Source organism: Balaenoptera acutorostrata, chromosome 2 (genome assembly GCF_949987535.1).
Source record: "Balaenoptera acutorostrata chromosome 2, mBalAcu1.1, whole genome shotgun sequence".
In the NCBI taxonomy this organism is placed as follows: Eukaryota; Metazoa; Chordata; class Mammalia; order Artiodactyla; family Balaenopteridae; genus Balaenoptera; species Balaenoptera acutorostrata.
This window is the reverse complement of record NC_080065.1, coordinates 158,346,971-158,369,206: the sequence shown is the minus strand read 5'-3', so window position 1 is coordinate 158,369,206 and position 22,236 is coordinate 158,346,971. Positions and strand designations below refer to the sequence as shown.

The following is a 22,236-nucleotide window of genomic DNA, read 5'->3' as shown; positions in this document are numbered from 1 at the left end:
ACCCGGCTGTTTGCTTCAGGAAACCTCGGGGCCCAGAGGCCTGAAGGTGGCTGGATTTGGGAAGCACATGGCTCAGTCAGACAGAAGCTGCACTTGCTACTTTACATTCTTGTGTGATTCTCAAATGGACTCTACAAGCATCTATATAGACTATCACCCCCACTTTACAGGTGGGGAAGTTGAGGCTTAGTGACATAAGGTAACTTGCCCAGGGTCATGTGGTTCCTTAGTGGTAGAGCCAAGACTCAAAACCAAGTCTTTGAAGCAAGGTTCAAACCCACATGTTCTTTCCACTTTCCCCTCTGCCCCCACATTACCCTCCCAGGGCCTCTGGGGCTATAAATAGTGGGGGAGGCTGGGATTTTGTGTGTGAGGTCAGCGAGGCCTTTAGCACAAGGAGACACTAACATCTCCCAGCCTGGCCTAGCCCGGGCCCTGCTATCCCCCAGGCCTCAACAGAACTCAGGCCCAGACAGGCCCCAGCTTATCACTGGCTTCACTCTCTTGGTTATATTTAGCTCTGGACCTCAAAGAGAAAGGTGTGGGCCAGCCCCTGAGACAGCGCACACCCCCAGGCCAGGCCAGGCCACTGTGCGTAGAAAGAGGGTGTCTGCCACATCCTCTTCAGACACTGCCGTGAGCCTCCTCCAAGAGGGGGCTGGGTGCACCCTCCTTCCTGAGAGTCTGCAGGATCTTGTTCGTCTTGCTCCTTGAGGGAGGGACCACGGCAGTGTCTGTAACACCCTGCATGTGGCTGTTGATTAATCACTCTTTGTTGAGTGAACAAATCGATGATCCAAATTCATGTTCTAGAAATCTGGACATCAAGACAGGCACGTGAATTCCCAGAGGGCTACCTTAGAAAACCGAATGCATTGCATGCTATTAAATAGTCAACTTGGGACTTCCCTGGTGGCGCAGTGGTTAAGAATCCGCCTGCCAATGTAGGGGACAGGGGTTCGAGCCTTGGTCCAGGAAGATCCCACATGCTGCGGAGCAACTAAGCCCGTGCGCCACAACTACTGAGCCTGCACTCTAGAGCCCGTGAGCCACAACTACTGAAGCCCGCACGCCTAGAGCCTGTGCTCCGCAACAAGAGAAGCCAACGCAGTGAAGAGTAGCCGCCACTCGCCACAACTAGAGAAAGCCCGCGTGCAGCAACAAAGACCCAACGCAGCCAAAAATAAATAAATAAATAAATAAATTTTTTAAAATAAAAAAATAATTTAGTCAGCTTTATTCAAGGAATGGACGTGAGTTTCCATCCTCCTCTTTCTCCCCCTTTTCTCTTCCCTCCTCCAGATCTGGCATTAAGGCTGCAGCGGGGGAGGGGGACCCAAGAGGGACATCAAATCCTGGAGGCCGGCCCGAGTGCCCCAAGTGGCAGCCACCACAGTGTGCGACAGCTCTTGGAGTCCCTGTGTCTCTGCAGGTGTCCCGATGACAGGCCTCCCTCCCCTTGCTCTGTTCGCCCCTTACACGCCAGCCACCTGCAGAAGCTCCGGAAGGCGGGGCTGTGTCTCCATCCGACCTGCTGAGCGACTGGAGCAGACTGGGGGGCGTGGATCAGTCTGGCGGCCGGGGCCAGAGCTCAGGAGCGTGGCTGGATCCTGACATTGGAACTCAAAGGGCAAAAGCTGGCAGCTCTCAGGTCTTACAAAAATGGAAAGAGCCGCTTTTTCACAATATAGAGAACCGTAGCAAGAAAGAGGGCGAGCGCAAGGAAAATGAGAAGCTTGTCAGTCAGCTCTCGGCGATTATATTTTGTGATGAGCTTCCGTCCCAACTGGATGGTCCCCGACATGGACTTGAATTCTTCATTTGCATCCAGGATAGTCCGTGAAGAATTAACTGAAACAAAAGAGGGAGGGAGCCTGACTAAGAAACTGTACAACACCGAATCCAAAGACTCTGCTCTGCCAGCTGGGTTCCCCGTAATTAACACTGTGCTCGGAAGCAAGTTCCTCTGAGCCAGGGCAAAGGATGTGAACAGAGGCAACGCAGAGGAGCACAGAACAAGGACAGGGCAAGGAGAGGCAGTTCCCTGGGTCCCTTCCAGCTCAGGGAAGGATAAGGTTTGTTTACATACACTGTCACAGGGCCATAACTAGGAGTCCTCCCAACATGGACATCACCAGGGAAAAGGGTAGAGGACGGCTCCTTTCCTCACCACCAACCTCCGCTTTCTGGAGGCAGGCGCTGCTGAGAAGAACCCCCGGCTGCAAAACTAACACAGGTGACCATGGACAGGCACTGTGAGGTCTCTGTGGGGGCAGGGCTGGGGGGCAGGACTTGCCGCCTGTGAGGTGCACCCGCCGGGGCGTCTGGTGGTCAGATCTGCTCTTTGTGGGATTGTGAAGGGGCAAGGATGTCCTGGGCCCTGCCACATGCCCTCACATGCGCCAGTCCTGCAGTCCTGGGACACTGGCTGTAGCTTTAAACACATGACACCTGTGCTCCAGCCCCTGTGTGAAACCTACAAGGAGGCACGTGTCCCTTAAGGCTCGTTGTGCCCACATGTCAAACTAACTGGAGTGTGGGTTTCTGGACCGGACACTTGAGGAAGAAGGTTTCCCTGGCAAGATTCCTCTACAAAGCATAACAAGGCATCATCAGAACATCCACAGAATGAAACATGTTGTCAGGTGAGAAGGTGAGGCATGAAGGACAACATGTGAAATGTTTCCATTTATGTAAGAAAGAAGGGGATAGGTAACATTTAATTTGCTTGTGCTCTGCATGCTGGAGGGTCTCAGAAGGCTATGAAAGAAACTGGTAACAGTGCGCACCTCTGGCACCAGACCTGGAGGTCACGGGCAGGGGGAGGTCAGAAGGGAGAGCAGTCTTTCTGTTTCCCTCCTGTACCTTCCCGGGCTGTGCAGCCTGGAATGACGGCCACTAGACACATGTGACACCTGAGTGTGTAAAATGTGTCCAATCCAAACTGCCATGTGTCTGTGGGTAAAATACCCACACGATTTCAGAGCTCTAGTGTGGAAAAAAAAAAAGGAATGTCAAATATCTCAATAATTTTCACTATGAATTGTATATTGAAATGGTTAAATATATGATTACAATTAATTTCATATGTTTGTTATTACTTTTTTTAATGTGTCTAATGAAATTTTTTTTTTTTTTTTTTTTTTTATGAAAAATTTTAAGTGAATGTATGTGGCTCCCATTATGTTTCCATGGGACAGTGCTGTCCTGGAGGTTTTTTTCCTTAACCATGTAATTTATATTACCTTTTCACAAAATTACAAGTTAATTAACAAATAAAAGAAATTACCAGAGGAAACAGAGTAGCGTTTTGAAAAACACAGGTTAGAGAAGAGCTAAAACCGATCCTTCTCAAACTCTTCCAAAAACTTGCAGAGGGAGAAACACTCCCAAATTCATCCTACGAAGCCACCATCACCCTGATACCAAAACCAGACAAAGATACTACAAAAAAAGGAAATTACAGACCAATATCACTGATGAATATAGACGCAAAAATCCTCAACAAAATACTAGCAAACAGAATCCAACAGCACATTAAAAGGATGATACACCATGGTCAAGTGGGATTTATCCCAGGGATGCAAGGATTCTTCAATATACGCAAATCAATCAATGTGATACACCTCATTAACAAATTAAGGAATAAAAACCATATGATCATCTCAATAGATGCAGAAAAAGCTTTTGACAAAATTCAACACCCATTTATGATAAAAACTCTCCAGAAAATGGGCACAGAGGGAACCTACCTCAACATAATAAAGGCCATATATGACAAATCCACAGCAAGCATCATACTCAGTGGTAAAAAACTGAAAGCATTTCCTCTAAGATCAGGAACAAGACAAGGATGTCCACTCTCGCCACTTTTATTCAACATAGTTTTGGAAGTCCTAGCCACAGCAATCAGAGAAGAAAAAGAAATAAAAGGAATCCAAATCGGAAAAGAAGAAGTAAAACTGTCACTGTTTGCCGATGACATGATACTATACATAGAAAATCCTAAAGATGCCACCAGAAAACTACTAGAATTAATCAGTGACTTTGGTAAGGTTCCAGGATACAAAATTAATGCACAGAAATCTCTGGCATTCCTATACACCAACAACGAAAAATCAGAAAGAGAAATTAAGGAAACACTCGCATTTACCATTGCAACAAAAAGAATAGAATACCTAGGAATAAACCTGCCTAAGGAGGCGAAAGACTTGTACTCAGAAAACCATAAAACACTGATGAAAGAAATCAAAGATGACATAAACAGATGGAGAAATATACCATGTTCTTGGATTGGAAGAATCAATATTGTGAAAATGACTCTACTACCCAAAGCAATCTACAAATTCAATGCAATCCCTATCAAACTACCAATGACATTCTTCACAGAATTAGAACAAAAAACTTTACAATTTGTATGGAAACATAAAAGACCCCCGAAGAGCCAAAGCAATCTTGAGAAAGAAAAACGGAGTTGGAGGAATCAGGCTCCCTGACTTCAAACTATACCACAAAGCTACAGTAATCAAGACAGTATGGTACTGGTACAAAAACAGAAATATAGATCAATGGTACAGGATAGAATGCCCAGAGATAAACCCACACACATATGGGCATGTAATTTAGGACAAAGGAGGCAAGAACGTACAATGGAGAAAAGACAGCCTCTTCAATTAAGTGGCGCTGGGGAAACTGGACAGCTACATGTAAAAGAATGAAATTAGAACACTACTTAACACCATACACAAAAATAAACTCCAAATTGATTAAAGACTTAAATGTAAGACCAGACACTATAAAGCTCTTAGAGAAAAACACAGGAAAAACACTCTTTGACATAAACCACAGCAAGATCTTTTTTGACCCACCTCTTAGAGTAATGGAAATAAAAACAAAGATAAACAAATGGGACTTAATTAAACTTAAAAGCTTTCGCACAGTAAAGGAAACCATAAACAAGACAAAAAGACAACATTCAGAATGGGAGAAAATATTTGCAAATGAAACAACAGACAAAGGATTTATGGCCCAAATATACAAACAGCTCATGGGACTCAATATCAAAAAAACAAACAATCCAGATAAAAAATGGGCGGAATGGGACTACCCTGGTGACACAGTGGTTAAGAATCCGCCTGCCAAGGCAGGGGACACAGGTTCGAGCCCTGGTCTGGGAAGATCCCACATGCCGCGGAGCAACTAAACCCGTGCACCACAGCTACTGAGCCCGTGCACCTAGAGCCCATGCTCCGCAACAAGAGAAGCCACCGCAATGAGAAGCCCATGCACCACAACAAAGAGTAGCCCTCACTTGCTGCAAATAGAGAAAGCCCACGTGCAGCAACAAAGACCCAACGCAGCCAAAAAAACATAAATAAATAAATGAATAAAAATAAAAATTAAAAAAAAAAATGGGCGGAAGACCTAAATAGACATTTCACCAAGGAAGACATACAGATGGCCAAGAGGCACATGAAAAGATGCTCAACATCACTAATTATTAGAGAAATGCAACTCAAAACTACAATGAGGTATCACCTCACACCGGTCAAAATGGCCATTATAAAAAAATCTAGAAACAATAAATGCTGGAAAGGGGGTGGTGAAAAGGGAACCCTCCTGCACTGTTGGTGGGAATGTAAATTGATACAACCACTACGGAGAACAGTATGGAGGTTCCTTCAAAAACTAAAAATAGAACTATCTTATGACCTAGCAATCCCACTACTGGGCATATACCCTGAGAAAACCATAATTCAGAAAGAGACATGTACCACAATGTTCATTGCAGCACTATTTACAAGAGCCGGGACGTGGAACCAGCCTAAATGTCCATCGACAAATGAATGGATAAAGAAGATGTGGCACATATATACAATGGAATATTACTCAGCCATAAAAAGAAATGAAATTGAGTTATTTGTAGTGAGGTAGATGGACCTAGAGTCTGTCATACAGAGTGAAGTCAGAAAGAGGAAAACAAATACCGTATGCTAACGCATATATATGGAATCAAAAAAAAAAAAACTGGTACTGATGAACCTAGTTGCAGGGCAGGAATAAAGAGGTAGACATAGAGAATGGACTTGAGGACATGGGGTGGGAGGGGGAAGCTGGGGTGAAATGAGAGTAGCATCGACATATATACACTACCGAATGTAAAATAGTTGGCTGGTGGGAAGCGGCCTCATGGCACAGGGAGGTCAGCTCAGTGCTTTGTGACCACCTACAGGGGTGGGATAGGGAGGATGGGAGAGACGCTCAAGAGGGAGGGGATATGGGGACATGTGTATGCATATGGCTGATTTGCTTTGTTGTGCAACAGAAACTAATACAGTATTGTGAAGCAATTATACTCCAATAAAGATCTATTTAAAAAAAAAACACAGAGAAGGGGTAAAAACAAACACTCATGTAACAAAAATCCCTCTCAGCCCTCTTTCTCCATGCCTGCTGCCATTTTGAAAACCTAAGTAAGAACCTGTTAAGTAAAAACCTAATAGGCCTTTCTTTTTTAAACTTTCTTCACAGAGAATTTTAACCATCACAAAAGTAGATAGCATAGTATCATGAAATGCCATGTGGCATCACCCATACACATGAACCACCAACTCCCTGGCAGTCCTGTCCCCTCACGACCCCCATTCAATGCCCCCCACCTACAATTTTGCAGCAAATACCAGACATCATATCCTTAATGGGCTTTTAAAAAAAAATTGTGGTCCTAAAAGACTTCTGAATTTGTGAGTCATAAAGAAAGGATTGAGAACTGCATTCTTTGACTTTCCTGGTGGCGTAGTGGTTAGGAATCCTCCTGCCAATGCAGGGGACACGGGTTCGAGCCCTGGTCCGGGAAGATCCCACATGCTGTGGAGCAACTAAGCCCATGCGCCATAACTACTGAGCCCGCACTCTAGAGTCCGTGCTCCGCAACAAAGAGAAGCCACCACAACGAGAAGCCCGCGCACCGCAACGAAGAGTAGCCCCCGCTCGCTGCAACTAGAGAAAGCCTGGTGCATCAACGAAGACCCAACACAGCCAAAAATAAATAAGTAAAAAAAAAAAACAACAAAAAAAACTGCATTCTTCTTTCTTCAATGGCTATCTCTCCTACAAAATGTACCCCAAGAACGACCCTCAACACCCCAGAAACCATCAGGATCTGTGCACCCTTCTCACCACTTAAATATATGGTCTGTTTCTGGTATACGTGCTGGGTGTGGGTGTCCTGTCACCCGCACCAGAGGCAGAAAAGCCCTCGATTCCAAGGCCAGGCCAGCTCCTCCCTCTCACGTTCTCCAAGGCCTCTCTCCAGGCTCAGGCCATGACCCCGGTGCACACTCAGAGGAGGTGACCAGCTGGTTCTGAGCCTAAATGCCCAGAAAATTTTCAAACACAGGGAGTGACCTTGGGGACAAGCTGCTTGCTTTCCTTTTGCTTCTGCCTGTTTTGATAGTACACTGAAAAAAAAAAGAGTGGTTCAAAATTACAGATAATTTTTAGCGGTGATAATGGTATTGTGGTTTTGTTTTGTTTGTTTTTTGTTTCAAGAGTCTCTTATCTTTTAGAGAGACATACTGAAATATTTATATGGATGATGTCTGAGATTTGCTTCAAAGTAATCCAGATGAGAGCATAGTGAGGACAGAGTTGAAACAAGATTGGCCAGGAGTTGACAACTGCTGGAGCTGGGTGATGGGTTCCTGGGACTCATGTACCAGGCTCTCTACTTTTGTCTCCGTGTAAAATCTTCCAAAAGTATTTCAAAGAGTAAACTCTCTTCCTGTTTTCCTACACGGAGGATCCTGGGCAGGGCAGATTCTCTTCTGTGTTATAAGGGAGACATCATGGAAAAGCTGTTGGGGAGACCCAGATGGTCTCCGGAAGCTTCTTCTGTGGCCTCTGACTGCATCTTTTAAAAGGAGCTCACAGGACTTCCCTGGCGGTCCAGTGATTAGGACTCCGTGCTTCCACTGCATGGGGCACGGGTTCGATCCTTGGTCGGGGAATTAGGATCCCGCGTGTCACATGGTGCAGCCCAAAAATAAAGAAATAAAAGGAGGTCACAGTAAAAATAACATTGGGGAGTACAATTGTAAGCTGATGAAATCCTAGCAGACTAGCCGGCAGCCAATAACTGATCATCTCTCTGCCTGGCCAGGGGGGTCCCCAGAGCCCTAGATGAGAAACAGACTCCCAGGCCCCTCCTCCAGCCTTGCTGGCACCCACTCTCCAAGAGAGCCCCTGGGAGTGCTTCTGCACATTTTGATGGGGGTGTGTGGATCTTGTAGTACAACTATAAAAACCGAAAAGGGAAATGAGAGCGGCGTATCCCACTCTGGGTAAGACCAGGCTGTCAAAGAAGTGAGAAGCCGCACAGATCAGTAAGCTTGGGGGCAGATGGGGGCAGAGGTGGAGGAGCCCGGGGGCAAGGGCTCTGGAGCCCGTATCTCTGGGAGCAGCTTCCCACTGCAGGCCCGGCTTTACCCAGCGTCTGCATGGCTTCCTCGCTCTGCTGGACCTGCTGGGACATCATCCTGCTGATCCCCATGAGGCTCTCTGTGATGGCACTGGACGTCTGGGCCAGGCTCTCTTTGGCGGTTTTCCTAGAAGTCCAGAGTGGGAGGAGGAATGTCAACAAAAGCCCGGCTGCAGGAAAGCCCCAGATTCAAATGAGATCCCATTTTTTAATCTATCGAATTAGTACATATGTTTAAATGATCATAGTCAGTGGTGACAAAGGCGTGCTGAGAGCATGCTCTTAAAGACAGCTGATAGGAACGTAAACTGGTGCTACCTTCTGAAAGCCATCTGGCGATATGTATTAGGAGACTTAGAAATGTTCACGCCTTTGAACCAATAATCTCATCTGGGAATCTCTCCAAAGGAAACATCCAGAATGTGGACAAAGCCTTATGTACTGACATGTGCCCTGGTGTGTTATTTATAACACTGACAAACTAGAAATATAAACACACACAAACAGGGGATTAGTTAATATAAGGGAATACTATATACTATTAACATTTTGTTTAAAGAGCTTTTTAAAAAAACATGTAAGTCTTTGTGCAACGATACTAAGTGAAGAAGAGTAGGAGACTAAATTTTATGTACGGTATAATATTGACTTTATAAAAAATATGGAAGAAAAAATAATGAGAGGAGGCAATATATCAAAACGTTTGTAAGTAGTACAATTATGACTTACTTTCAGCTTGTTACTCATATTTTTCTTTATATTACTAATTTACTACAAATAAGAATATATTTCTTTCATACTTAAAAAAATACTACTTATAAAATTAAATACTAATTTTATACTGAAAACAAGAGGGGGTTCCCCACAGTGGGTTTTGCACCTTGCTGATTGCTCTTTATTCTGTCACCAGAGCCCAGAAAGACAAAAAGACAGATACCTTTGCCTGAAGAGGTCTCCTCCCTGGAGAAGTTCTGCTTTCTCTAGGTTGTCGATAGCAATTTTGCAAGTGAGATTTGCCTTCCTCCATGAGGTCTGATTGCTGGAATCAGAAGGGTCATGTGTGAGTTTCTGTTGATGCCACCAGGCTGTCAGTTCAAGTCACAGCAGGTCTTCCTTCCAGCCAGGGAGTGATGGGAAGGCCACCCGAGTTTGGCCCAGGGTCCATCCCCGCCTCCCACCACTTCCTCCTCTTGGTTGCCCCAGCAACTGCTCCAGCTCAGGCTCCAACACCTCTTGTCTGGATCCTGGAGGCTGTCTCTGGGTTGTTTTCCTACCGCCCATTAACTGTCCCTCTCCCCCCAGGACAGCCACAGGGAGCAACCTGGCCATAGCATGCCTCTGTTTACAGCCCACAATGGCTCCAGACTTCCGGGTAACATCCAGACTTCCCAGCGGGGCACACGAGGCCCCGTTCGAAGTTATCTCTTACACATTACTGCCTTGCCTTGTGTGCGGCTTGGTTCTGTTCCTCGAGAACCATGCCTCGCTCATCTTTGTATCACCAGTACCCAGAACAACAGTTATTGGCCCATTAGCTGCTCAATCAGTATGTGTAACAGGAAGTAGAAAAATCATTATAAGACAGTCTTCTTCAGTATTTCTTCAAGATTTGCTGTTCTTTACAAACCACAGACCAATCATGGACAACACAAACACACTGTATTAGAAGAGTCCAGTCTGACATGATTTATTTACATTTTTTACCTCATCTCCTTGTAAGAAACAACTCAAATTTGGTGAACAGTTCCCTGGAGTTCGAGTGGGGTCTTTTTTTTAAAAAATATTTTATTGAAGTTGATATATAATGTTGATATAGTTGATATATAATGTGTTAATTTCTGCTGAATAGCAAAGTGACTCAGTTATATGTATATATATATATATTTTTTCATATTCTTTTCCATTATGGTTTATCACAGGATATTGAATATGGTTCCCTGTGCTATACAGTAGGACCTTGTTGTTTATCCATCTTATATATACTAGTTTGCATCTACTAATCCCAAACTCCCAGTCCTTCCCTCCCCCACTCCCCCTTGGCAACCACAAGTCTGTTCTGTCTGTGAGTCTGTCTATCTGTTTCATAGATACGTTCATTTGTGTCGTATTTTAGATTCCACTTATAAGTGATATCATATGGTATTTGTCCTTCTCTTTCTGACTTACTTTGCTTAGTACAATAATCTCTAGGTTTGTTGCAAATGGCATTATTTCGTTCTTTTTTATGGCTGAGTAATATTCCATTGTATATATGTACCACATCTTCTTTATCCATTCATCTATCAATGGACATTTAGGTTGTTTCCATGTCTTGGCTATTGTGAATAGTGCTGCTATTTACATCAACATAGGGGTGCATGTATCTTTTCGAATTATAGTTTTGTCCGGGTATATGCCCAGAAGTGGGATTGCTGGATCATATGGTAAGTCTATTTTTAGTTTTCTGAGGAACCTCCATACCGTTTTCCATAGTGGCTGCACCAACTTACATTAGAGTGAGGCCTTTGTTTGATGGACTATAAAAAAGTTAACTGGGCTCCTCGGAGAATCAAACTCATGCGCTAGAACTCTTATGCAGCTGGCTCAAATCAATTGTGCTAACCCCCGGAATATTTAAAGAGGCAAATGAGAGTACACAAACTGATAGGGTGGTTTTGAATAGCACCTCTATGTTGAAAGTGTTCAAATGAGCTCTCTGATGCCTGACCAGCATCTGCTATGCCGTCTCACACCTGATATTTTAAAAGAATCAATTACATTTTCAACTGTTTACAAAGGAGTTCTGCTGGGCCCTGCAATGCAGAGATGAATGAACAATAGTGCTTGCCCTCAGGGACTCACATTTACTGGGGAGAAAGACAAGCAAAAATATTTACTGTATAGTGTGACAAGCACGATAACCCAGGTAAGCACAAGTACTGTTTCAACACAAAATCGCCAAAGTATTAATTTACTGCTTTCTCTCCTCTACCCTGGAATTCCACATCCTGAATGGTCACTCGCAACTTTAAACCCATGCTGAGGTGATTTTGCTGGTGTTAACCTGCTAGATTTTACACAAGGGGTCTTCTTTACTCAGTGTTTATAATCTGAGTCCCCATGGTGGCCTAGGGAAAGGAAAGCCATCATGACACACAGTCTCACTGGTCCCCACTCACACATCCCTCCCTCCTCACAGGAGCCTCTACCATGCCCATGTCTTTGTCAGTCCCTATCCTCCTGACGGCTGGGCGTTATAAACAGAGCTGCTGTCAGCAAGGATGATGCTGGAGAATTACTCAAATCAGAAGCAAAGCCATAGACAAATACAGATGTCACAGAGTTAGTCCAATTAACAAGGATGAAGAGAAAACCTACAAGGATGGTGACACTGATAGGGACTTCAAAAGAGAAGGATCTGGCTACCAGGTGCTTGGAAAAGTTGATGGGGCCCTCAAATATTTTTGCAATAACAACCTTCTTTTTGATTGTGGTGCAAACATCAAATGTGAAGGGTCAGGTAGTTTCATGCTATCAGACAATTTTGTTGGATAAGTCCCCCAATTTCAATACCAAGAAATAGCACATACCTTCAGTTATATAATCAAGGATTAGCATATAGCTGCAATGAAAACCTCAATTTTATTTAACATAAGCTTATTTACATATTTTTGTTTCATTTTTTAAGATAAAGTCCCATTCAAAACTTTCTACAGGGCTTCCCTGGTGGCGCAGTGGTTGAGAGTCTGCCTGCCAATGCAGGGGACACGGGTTCGAGCCCTGGTCTGGGAGGATCCCACATGCCGCGGAGCAACTGGGCCCGTGAGCCACAACTATTGAGCCTGCGCGTCTGGAGTCTGTGCTCCGCAACAAGAGAGGCCGCGATAGTGAGAGGCCCGTGCACCGCGATGAAGAGTGGCCCCCGCTCACCGCAACTAGAGAAAGCCCTCGCACAGAAACGAAGACCCAAAACACAGCCAAAAATAAATAAATTAATTAATTAATTTTAAAAAAAAACAAAAAACTTTCTGCATTTTGGTCTGTCTTAAGTAGGTTCACTTTCAATGGACTTCTTTTTTTTTTTTTTTTTTAATCTATTTATTTATTTATTTATTTTTTGTGGTGTTGGGTCTTCGTTTCTATGCGAGGGCTTTCTCTAGTTGCAGCAAGCCGGGCGCCACTCTTCATCGCTCTGTGCGGGCCTCTCACTGTCGCGGCCTCTCTTGTTGCAGAGCACAGGCTCCAGATGCGCAGGCTCAGTAGTTGTGGCTCACGGGCACAGCTGCTCCGTGGCATGTGGGATCTTCCCAGACCAGGGCTCGAACCCACGTCCCCTGCATTGGCAGGCAGACTCTCAACCACTCCGCCACCAGGGAAGCCCCTCAATGGACTTCTTAAGATATCAATTCTCTTTAGATTAAAAAGAACCTTGTATCACTGGGACTTCCCTGGTGGTCCAGTGGTTAAGACTCCCTGCTCCCAATGCAGGGGACCCAGGCTCATTCCCCTGGTCAGGGAACTAGAGCCCACATGCCGCAACTAAAGATCCTGCACGCACCAACGAAGATCCTGCGTGCTGCAACTAAGACCCAGTGCAGCCAAATAAATAAATATTAAAAAAAAAAAAAAAAAACGGACCTTGTATTACAAAAGCAACCATTTTTTGGCTTTTTAAAAAATATAAAATACAATATAATGTTAAATACGCTTTTGTAAACTATGCACAGTCTCACTTACCCAGCAGCCCCTGCTTGCCCCCCAGCTTTGAGAATTACATCCGGTCTGTGTATCAATGGCACAACTGAGTCATTAAGCTAGGTTTATTAGGCAAACCCTGGCACAAGCCTCACAGGGAGCAAGCAACCCAGCCAAGGCCACTAGCAGGAGGCCAGGCCCTACCTACCTGAGCATCTGCTTTTTGTGATTCTCCACTTCCTGGAGCAGAACTTGCTTCTCCGATTCTTTGTCTTGCTCTTTAGCCGACTGTTCAAGCTCCTGTGGGGGGAAAACAGCTCTAAATTAAAATGACTTTAAAAGCTAATACAAAACCGGAGAGCACTTCTATTTCTACCAGTTATGCAACAGCACTTGAAAACCCTCCTAGGGACTTCCCTGGTGGTCCAGTGGTTAAGAATCTGCCTTCCAATGCAGGGGATGCAGGTTTGATCCCTGGTTGGGGAACTAAGATCCCACGTGCCACAGGGCAACTAAGCCCATGCGACACAACTAGAGAGCCCACGTGCTGCAACTACTGAGCCCGCGTGCCACAACTAGAGAGAAGCCCACATGCCTCAACTACTAAGCCCGCACCCTCTGGAGCCTGCGCACCGCAATGAAGGGCCCGCGTGCTGCAACGAGAGATCCCACATGCCACAACTAAGACCTGATGCAGCCAAATAAATAAATATTAGAAAAAAGAAAACCCTCCTAGAACAGAAGACTTAGGAATGCCAGTTCACATACAACAAACATCCTTTTACATAGATAGCTCAGTCTGCAGGAAAGTAAGGAGCATCCCCAGGACCACAAAACCAGAAGGGGACTAAGAGCCAGAGCGGTCTTCCTGTGAGGGATGTGAGGCTGCCCTGGAGCAGGAGATACACTTCTCTAATCTAGAGCATGCCTGAAAAGAAAAGGAAAAAAATACGACTATATAGGAGCCTACTGATTCCACGCTGAAATATGATGGCAATACCACACTGCTGTTGCTACATGCTTACTCTCGATCTCTGTACACATTTCATTTTAGACTGGCGGCAAAGAGGGTTTTAAAGTCCATGTGGGGGGACTTCCCTGGTGGCGCAGTGGTTAAGACTCCACGCTCCCAATGCAGGGGGCCCAGGTTCGATCTCTGGCCAGGGAACTAGATCCCACACACGTGCCGCAACTAAGAGTTCACATGCCGCAACTAAGGAGCCAGCGAGCAGCAACTAAGGAACCCACCTGCCACAACCAAGGAGCAGGTGAGCTGCCACTAAGGAGTCCTCGAGCTGCAACTAAGGAGCCCACCTGCCACAACTAAGGAGCCCACCTGCTGCAACTAAGACCCAGCACAACCGAATAAATAAATAGTTTAAAATAAAATAAAGTCTATGTGGGGACAGAAAATGAAGCCTTGGCCATTTGAGGCCGGGAATTGGAACTGAGAACACCACAAAGCCAGGACCACAAAGGGATACACCCTCAGTGAAAAAGTGAACTAGGAAAATGTCTGTCACCCAGCACAGAGAAAATGTGGAAGCTTGTCCTTTTTTGCTGTGGGGTCTGGCTAGAGGGATACAAAATATCTTCACTGAGAATATATAACCATGGAGCTACCCTCACACTGATCTAGGATTCAAATTCATACTCCCTGAGTGGTTTCAGAAACTCCACAAGGAGAAATGAACATAAAAGTGCTCCCAGACTTGTGATAATCCCAGGAGACCTGGCAAAAGCAAATGCAAAAACCTTTGAAGAGACTTGCCTTCAACTCAGGCCACACAAAAGTCCCACCAGGAAGGACTTCTGAAGAGGAGTACTCAGAGCCCAAAATAACCAAACACCAGGACCCAACCATCCACCACAGTGACGGACAGCAGACCTAACAACCAGCTGTCTGAGACCCCCAAGAACTTCAGATGATGGAACTATCAGACAGACTATAATTAAAGATGTCAATATACCTTGAGTCTCATGTCATATTTTTTTAACTGAAGTATAGTTGATTTACAATATTGTGTTAGTTTCAGGTATATAGCAAAGTGATTCAGTTATATATATATATATTCCAATTCTTTTCCGTTATAGGTTATTATAAGATTTGAATATAGTTCCCTGTGCTATACAGTAAATCCTTGTTGTTTATCTATTTTCTATATAGTGGTGTGTATCTGTTAATCCCAAACTCCTAATTTATCCCTCCACCACCCTTTCCCCTTTGTTAACCATAAGTTTGTTTTCTATGTCTGTGAGTCTATTTCTGTTTTTGTAAATAAGTTCATTTGTATTATTCTTTAGATTCCACGTGTAAGTGATATCATATGATATTTGTCCTTCCCTGTCTGGTCATGTCATACTCTTGGCTTTCAAATTAAAACAAGTTCCAGTTTTAATCAAGCTATTGATGCAAAAACATAAACTATTAGCTCATTTATATACTAATTTATTTATTTATATGCTTGTTTATACACTAATAAATGTTTGGAGATGCAGATTAAAACTGGGATGGAGTCAATATTCACTGACCATGTGCAAAATTATTAGGGCCTTACTAGGTGCCAGGTGTACACTAGTGGTTGAAGAGCTGATGATCGGGAGGGAGGGACATAACAAATGTGTAAATGTATTGAGGTTATCTTACTTAGTGAAGGACATAAACGCTGGGTGAGCACACAGAAACTTAGACAGAAAGAACAAGGAAATACTTAAGGTGGTGAGTGTGGTTGGAGAGCTGAAGTCATATGAGTTGAAAAAAGGTCTTTTATGGAATAAATTTGCTTTAAAAAGCAAAAATCAGTCCAAATAAATGCCCTTTGACAGAGGACAGGCCAAAAATAAATTATGGCTATAAAAAAAGAATGAGGAAGCTTCCCAATACTGACATGGAAAGATTTCCAATACATATTAACTTTAAAAATGGTATTTTAGGGCTTCCCTGGTGGCGCAGTGGTTGAGAATCTGCCTGCTAATGCAGAGGTCACGGGTTCAAGCCCTGGTCTGGGAAGATCCCACATGCCGCGGAGCAACTGGGCCCGTGAGCCACAGCTACTGAGCCTGCGCATCTGGAGCCTGAGCTCCGCAACAAGAGAGGCCGCGACAGTGAGGGTCCCGCGCACCGCGATGAAGAGTGGCCCCCACTTGCCACAACTAGAGAAAGCCGTCGCACAGAAATGAAGACCCAACACAGCCAAAAATAAATAAATAAATAAATAAATTTTTTTTAAAAAATGGTATTTTAGTATGCTACCTTTTAGATAAGAAATGGGAAAGAAATAAGAAAACATTTGTCTTTTTTAGTATCTGAGTAGAGAAACTATGGAAAGATACATAAGTAACATGTAAGAGTGGTTACCTATTTGGAGGAGGGGAACAGAGAACAAATAAGGAGGCACACCTAAGATTTTCACTGCACTTTTTCCTGCCTGCCAATATTTACACACATATACGCATATATAAAAAACATGTGAAAGTAACAGCCTTTCTAAATTAAAATGATTAAATCAGCACTAGAGATGGAGGTGGAAAGAGATCAGCCAGGTTCAGTGACATTGCTGATATCTTAAAGTGAACTCCTTTGACAAAAACTGCATATTGCCAAAATTGCCCTTGAAAATCCCTTAGGAAGCAACGCACAGGACACAGACATACTGTTTTTCAGGGGCCAAGCTGCCAGTTTTTCTATCATCTTTGGAACAGACTGTCTTCTTCTGGCAAGCAAAAACAGGGTTATTGGCTGGCATTTGGGGCCATGTCATAAAAAAAAGCACAAGTCTTTAAATCCAAGAACCATATGCAGCGAGACCAGGTGCCCCAAGACCCGGACAGGAATGGCCAGATCCATGCCACCCATCTTACCCTCACTCAGGGCACAGCACAGAAACACCTATGCTATTCAGACTGCTACTTTTCTCACTCTATTGTTTTTGGAGACAGCACATATACCCTAGTCGAATTCAGGACTGTTACATATGCATCTGATGTGATTGGAGACTACAGAAATAGAGAGGAAGAGGCTGGGCAAAGTGACAGCACGAAAAAAAAAACAGGGGACACTGGTAATGGATTGAGGTGGATGGGTTGGAGAGAGCGGTAGAGAAAAGAAAGTAATGCAAGTGACCTCAGAGTTTTCAAGTTGAAAAATTCCCAGGACAATGGTGTCCCTACTTTCTACCTGTAACATAGCTGGTAATGCTGTGCATTCAAAAGTCCCTCATTTTTACCTGGATAGCAGGTTAGTACAGTTACCTCCACTGTCTAAACGTTTACTACTCCCGTCTGAACATCCACTGAAGGACCTGGACAGCTCTCGAGCAAAGGTTAGTCCCAGTTCCGAGCCCCGTTCATCGTCACCCAGTTTCAGCATCCCAGCTCTGCAGACACTCACCTGTATTCTGTGCCGCAACTGTTGAAACTTCTCTTTCACTTTAGTATTCAGTTCGGTAAGTGCACTTAATGGTCCTGAACAATCTCCAATATCCTAGGAGACATTGAAGAGATGAAGAGGTCTTTCTCAAGACAATGAAATGAAATGACACCAGCTGTACAGTGAGAGAGTTGGCTTACAGCACAACTAAGTTTGGCCTACTGACTGCAATTCATCCTGATCTTTGCTGCTTACCTCTGCAACACAAGCAAAAACATTATAATTTACATTTTCTCATCCCTCTTTAGGTTAATTCTGAGCAAGCAACATAAAAGCATAGATAGAAACAAAATTGTCTTGACTTATTAGTTCTTGAAGTTTAACAAAACGCCACCCAGCCATTATGAAAGACTTAAAGCAGCTTATACATCTGACAAGAATAAACATCCGAAAGAGATACCGTAACTTTAGATCTTTCCAACTTGAAAATCAGGATGCTAAATTCCTGGCATCATATGACAAGATTAACTTCTCGATCTAATTTTACAAACCATCTATTATAAATCACACTGTTTATAGACATGTTTGAAGGTAGATTTAGAATTTGTTTCTGGACATTCAAAATTACCGGGGCCAGGTTTTTTGTTTTTGTTTTTTTGGTTTTTTTGCAAAAGGGCGGAGCTGGTTTTATTCAACAGTCTCAATACAAAAATAACCAAAATGTGTGCAGCAGCGGAATTAGGAAGGACCCTGCCTGACTTCTGCAAGAGTGGGCAGCCCCCTTTTCCCCACAGCCCTGCAGGGGCAGTCAGCTAGCGCAGAGAGCCTCAGGGCAAGGTAGCGGGCAGAGCTCTGCATGGGGGCCTGGCCTTGGCTAGTACTGTCCACTCTGAGCACTTCCATCCTCCCTGCCATTGTAAACACCATGCTCAGATCAGGTCTCCCAATGCTGGGCATCAACCCTGCCCCGCTGTTAGGTCCTCAACAGGACAAACTATCCTGGAAACTTCCTTCCATCCAGCCAGCCAGGAAGGTAGCAAATAAGAGGTGATGACTTGAGGAAGGATGGGCCACCCCAGCATGGTTGGGGGCACTGCTTTCCCCCAACACTCCTAGGTGGGCTGTCCCTGGGCTGACACAGTTCCCAAAGAGGCCACGGCGGCTCCCCAAGGCTGAAGGGAGTTGAGGCTGTGGTGGGCCCAGAGGGGAGCACTGGCTTTCATTCCTAAGACCCTAGAGGCCCGGGGAGGGGAGGCCTGGGAGGCTCAGGCGTGCTCCGTGGGGCCGGGGCCACCGGTGTGGGAGTGGGCAGGGGCTGCAGCCTGCAGGGGGCCAGCACTGGACGCTGGGGACGCCGGCAGAGGGGATGAGAGGCAGTCAGCGGAGTCTGTGTTGAGGTCCAGCCTCCAGTAAGCTTCACACAGAGGCAGACCATTAGCTTCGCAAAGACTTGAGCTAGACGAGTAATACTCCTCCTCCAGCTCGTAGAGGTCTATGGAGACCTCATCCCAGGGCCAGGTTTTAAAGCAGGCCCTAGAGCCAGATTATGTGGATTCAAATTCTGGTTGTAGGAGTTTATTAGCTGTGTAACCTTGAAAGTTACTGAGTCCTCTGTGCCTCAGTTTCCTCATCACAACATACGCACTTCACAGACCAGGTACCTATGTAAAGGGTTTAGCAGAGGAGCTGGAACATGAGTAAGAGTATGAGTATGCTAAATCTAGCTATAATCAATTGTTCTCATCACGAGAATGCAAATGTTGGAAAGAGTATGCTAAATCTAGCTATAATCAATTGTTCTCATCACGAGAATGCAAATGTTGGAAAGTGCAAAAGGGCGCTTAAGCAATTTAGATTATGTGAAAAGGCAATTCCATTTGTTCTGAATCTTAAATTTATTTTTCTAGAACTGGCCCAGATGTTTTGTAGTTTACACATGGGAAATGTGAAGTTCAAGAAGTTTAAATGTTTGCATCAAGTTGCCTCACTTGTTCTCTGGATTACTCGTTAAATCACAGTCCTTGCAACATACAATAAGCTATTAATTTGGTTTATTTTGCATCTGATTTCCGTGGGTAGCCTTACTTTCCTTCACCTTTTACGACAGCTAGTTGCAAACTGTGAGTCTACATCGAATGGTTAGTAACATTCGTTGGAAATGGAAACGATCTGCCTAAAAGGAAGGTTTTAAACTTTTGGTTTCTTTTTGCTAAACTCAAGGAACCATTTCTACATTCCTAACTCTCGCCTTGGCCAACTGGTTTACTGCAATACTACCTTCTACCCTTAATTGGCTTAAGGCAAAGGACCTCAATTACCCCATCTGTTAAACGAAAGAGTAGACTCTTAAGTCTTTTCTACAGACTGACTTTCCCTGTCCGGGTCCCAGTTTTGCCAGTATCTGCTTTCTGATCCAGGCAGACTCGATTTCCTCATTTACAACAATCTCAACTACGGTCCAGGTGACGTTCGTTTCACGCAACGAACGGTGCCTCCCATGCCAGGTGACCTTTGGTGCCACGGGGCATCGGACCCAGGGAGCTGGCCAGCAGGGGGCGAGGCTAATGGCTTCCAGGACGCTACCAAAGGATGGAGAGAACGGTATCAGAAGGCGGGGCCAAGCAGGATGACAGGTAAGCTTTGAGGCTGTCGGGGGGGCGAGGCGACGGCCAGAGGTGTGTAGGGGAGAGGCCACAAAGGGGAAGCCTGGTCGGAGCTGAGGTGGAGGGGGTGTCCCGGAATAGGGCGAGCCAACGGCAGCCAGATGGAGTATCAAGGCCAATGGTCAAGGGGACGAAGGGGACGAAGGGGACGGGACCGAGGGGGAAAAGCTCGGGAGTGAGACCGCCGAGCTCACAGAAGGCCAGTGGAGCTTGGGTTTAGGGCTTCTGGATCCCGGCGGGGGTCCCGGGCATTAGTACCTGGATAAGCGCCTTCACCTCCAGATCGAATTTGACAATCTCTTGGTTACAGATCCTGACGTGGACGTCTTGGGGAACCGCCATGTTGGGAAAGCCGACTACGGGCTGCCGCGGTGCCCAAGTTCCAACGCGTTTTCGCACCGGCTTCCTTCTTCCCCGTCGGGTCTTGCGGCAGCGCCCCCTAGAGACCGGCCTGCGGCGAGCGAGGATGGTAGCGCTGAGTCGTGTGGACTTTCCCTGACTCGTGGGAAAAATCAGTCGGCCTCTTGGTGTGGACCTAGTAAGACGGAGAGAAAGAGAGGAGGGAATTATCAGCAAGGCTTTAACAGGGTCCTCTCTTCCGCCCATCAGTCATTCTAATGACTGCATATTTTTTGCATAGAGGGGAGAAAAAGACTGGAGGAAAAGTATCAATTGGGATGTCTCTGGAAGGTGGAATTAACAGTTTTTTATATTTCTTTAAACTTTCTTGTATTTTTCATATTTTCTACAGTGAATATAAATTGTGGAGTGAAAGAAAACAAAGACAAATGTTATCATTACTTTTTTAAATGTATGGAATTCAAGGCAGTTTGCTAGGGTACTTCCTGTCAGTCCAGCCCACGGTCCAAGGGATCTTTCTAAAACGCACAACTGATCAAGTCACATTCCAGCTTACACCCCTTCACTGGCTCCTGGTGGTTCCCTTTTGTGTACAATTGGATTTAATAAATTTACCTCGCTGGAGTAGTTTTGATGGATTAATGTAGTTTTGATGGAAATAATTAAGAATAGACCCTCAACAGATGGAGGCTCTTTCATTGTATTTTTCTTATTAACTAATCCAAGTTTCTTAGCTGGACCTCAAGGGCATCAGGTACCCCACCCACCCCTGTCTCCTTCCTGGATTCTTCAAGCTCTTTTTGGACCTGTAGCCTTGGAGGGAACACCCTCCCTTAAGGTGTTCATCACCCCACTGCACCTAATAAACAGGCTGTATATTGCAGGCTTGAGCATCTGCCCTGGCTTGAATCCTGCTTGACAACCCACTTCACATCTCTGTGCTTCAGTCTCCTCAGAGGCTAAATGCTGGTGATCACAGCACTGAGTGAAAGATTAAAAGAGGTAATACATAAAAAGCACCAAGCACAATGTAGTAATGTGGTACATGGTAAGAATGCAATGCACATGACTGCTATTATTATATTACTGACATTTGTGGAGCACTTCCCTTGTGCCAGGTACTTTGTACTAAGTGCTTTATGTGTATCATTCTAACTTAACTCTCACAACAACCCTGTGAGGTAGAGTTATCCACTTTTTTTTTTTTTTAAATATAAGCAATTTTTTTTTTTTTTTAAGATTTCTTTATTGATTGATTGATTGATTGCTATGTTGGGTCTTCGTTTCTGTGCTAGGGCTTTCTCCAGTTGTGGCAAGTGGGGGCCACTCTTCATCGCGGTGCACGGGCCTCTCACTATTGTGGCCTCTCTTGTTGCGGAGCACAGGCTCAGTAGTTGTGGCTCACGGGCCTAGTTGCTCCACGGCATGTGGGATCTTCCCAGACCAGGGCTCGAACCCGTGTTTCCTGCATTAGCAGGCAGATTCTCAACCACTGCGCCACCAGGGAAGCCCGAGTTATCCACTTTTTACAGATGAGGAAACAGGCACAGAGAGATAATGACTTGCCCAGAAAAAGTGGAATTGCTAGGTCAAAGGATATATGCATTTAAAATTTCTGATACATGCTACCGAATTGCTCTTCATAAAAGTTATATCAATTTACACTCCCACCAGCAATGTGGTACAAATGC

At 44.9% G+C, this 22,236-nt stretch overlaps 1 protein-coding gene across 1 annotated transcript; it reads right to left on the bottom strand.

The window, feature by feature from the left end:
* Positions 1–1,054: 1,054 nt before the first annotated feature.
* BNIP1 (BCL2 interacting protein 1) lies at positions 1,055–20,559 on the bottom strand. Its single transcript, XM_007190316.3, has 6 exons — positions 20,444–20,559; positions 17,544–17,636; positions 13,362–13,453; positions 9,417–9,518; positions 8,488–8,606; positions 1,055–1,851 (listed from the first exon to the last, which is right to left on the bottom strand). Exons 1-6 carry the CDS (start codon positions 20,525–20,527, stop codon positions 1,655–1,657), a joined length of 687 nt encoding a protein of 228 aa, XP_007190378.2. The 5' UTR covers positions 20,528–20,559; the 3' UTR covers positions 1,055–1,654.
* Positions 20,560–22,236: the final 1,677 nt, after the last annotated feature.

Bases quoted from the DNA above. Each gene is read 5' to 3' on its own strand.
- BNIP1 (XM_007190316.3), bottom strand. From the start codon at position 20,527: ATGGCGGTTCCCCAAGACGTCCACGTCAGGATCTGTAACCAAGAGATT. The intron at 17,637-20,443 runs GTACTAATGCCC...AATGTCTCCTAG, and splicing joins AGGTGAAGGCGCTTATCCAG to GATATTGGAGATTGTTCAGG. The intron at 13,454-17,543 runs GTGAGTGTCTGC...TTCCCCCCACAG, and splicing joins AGTTGCGGCACAGAATACAG to GAGCTTGAACAGTCGGCTAA.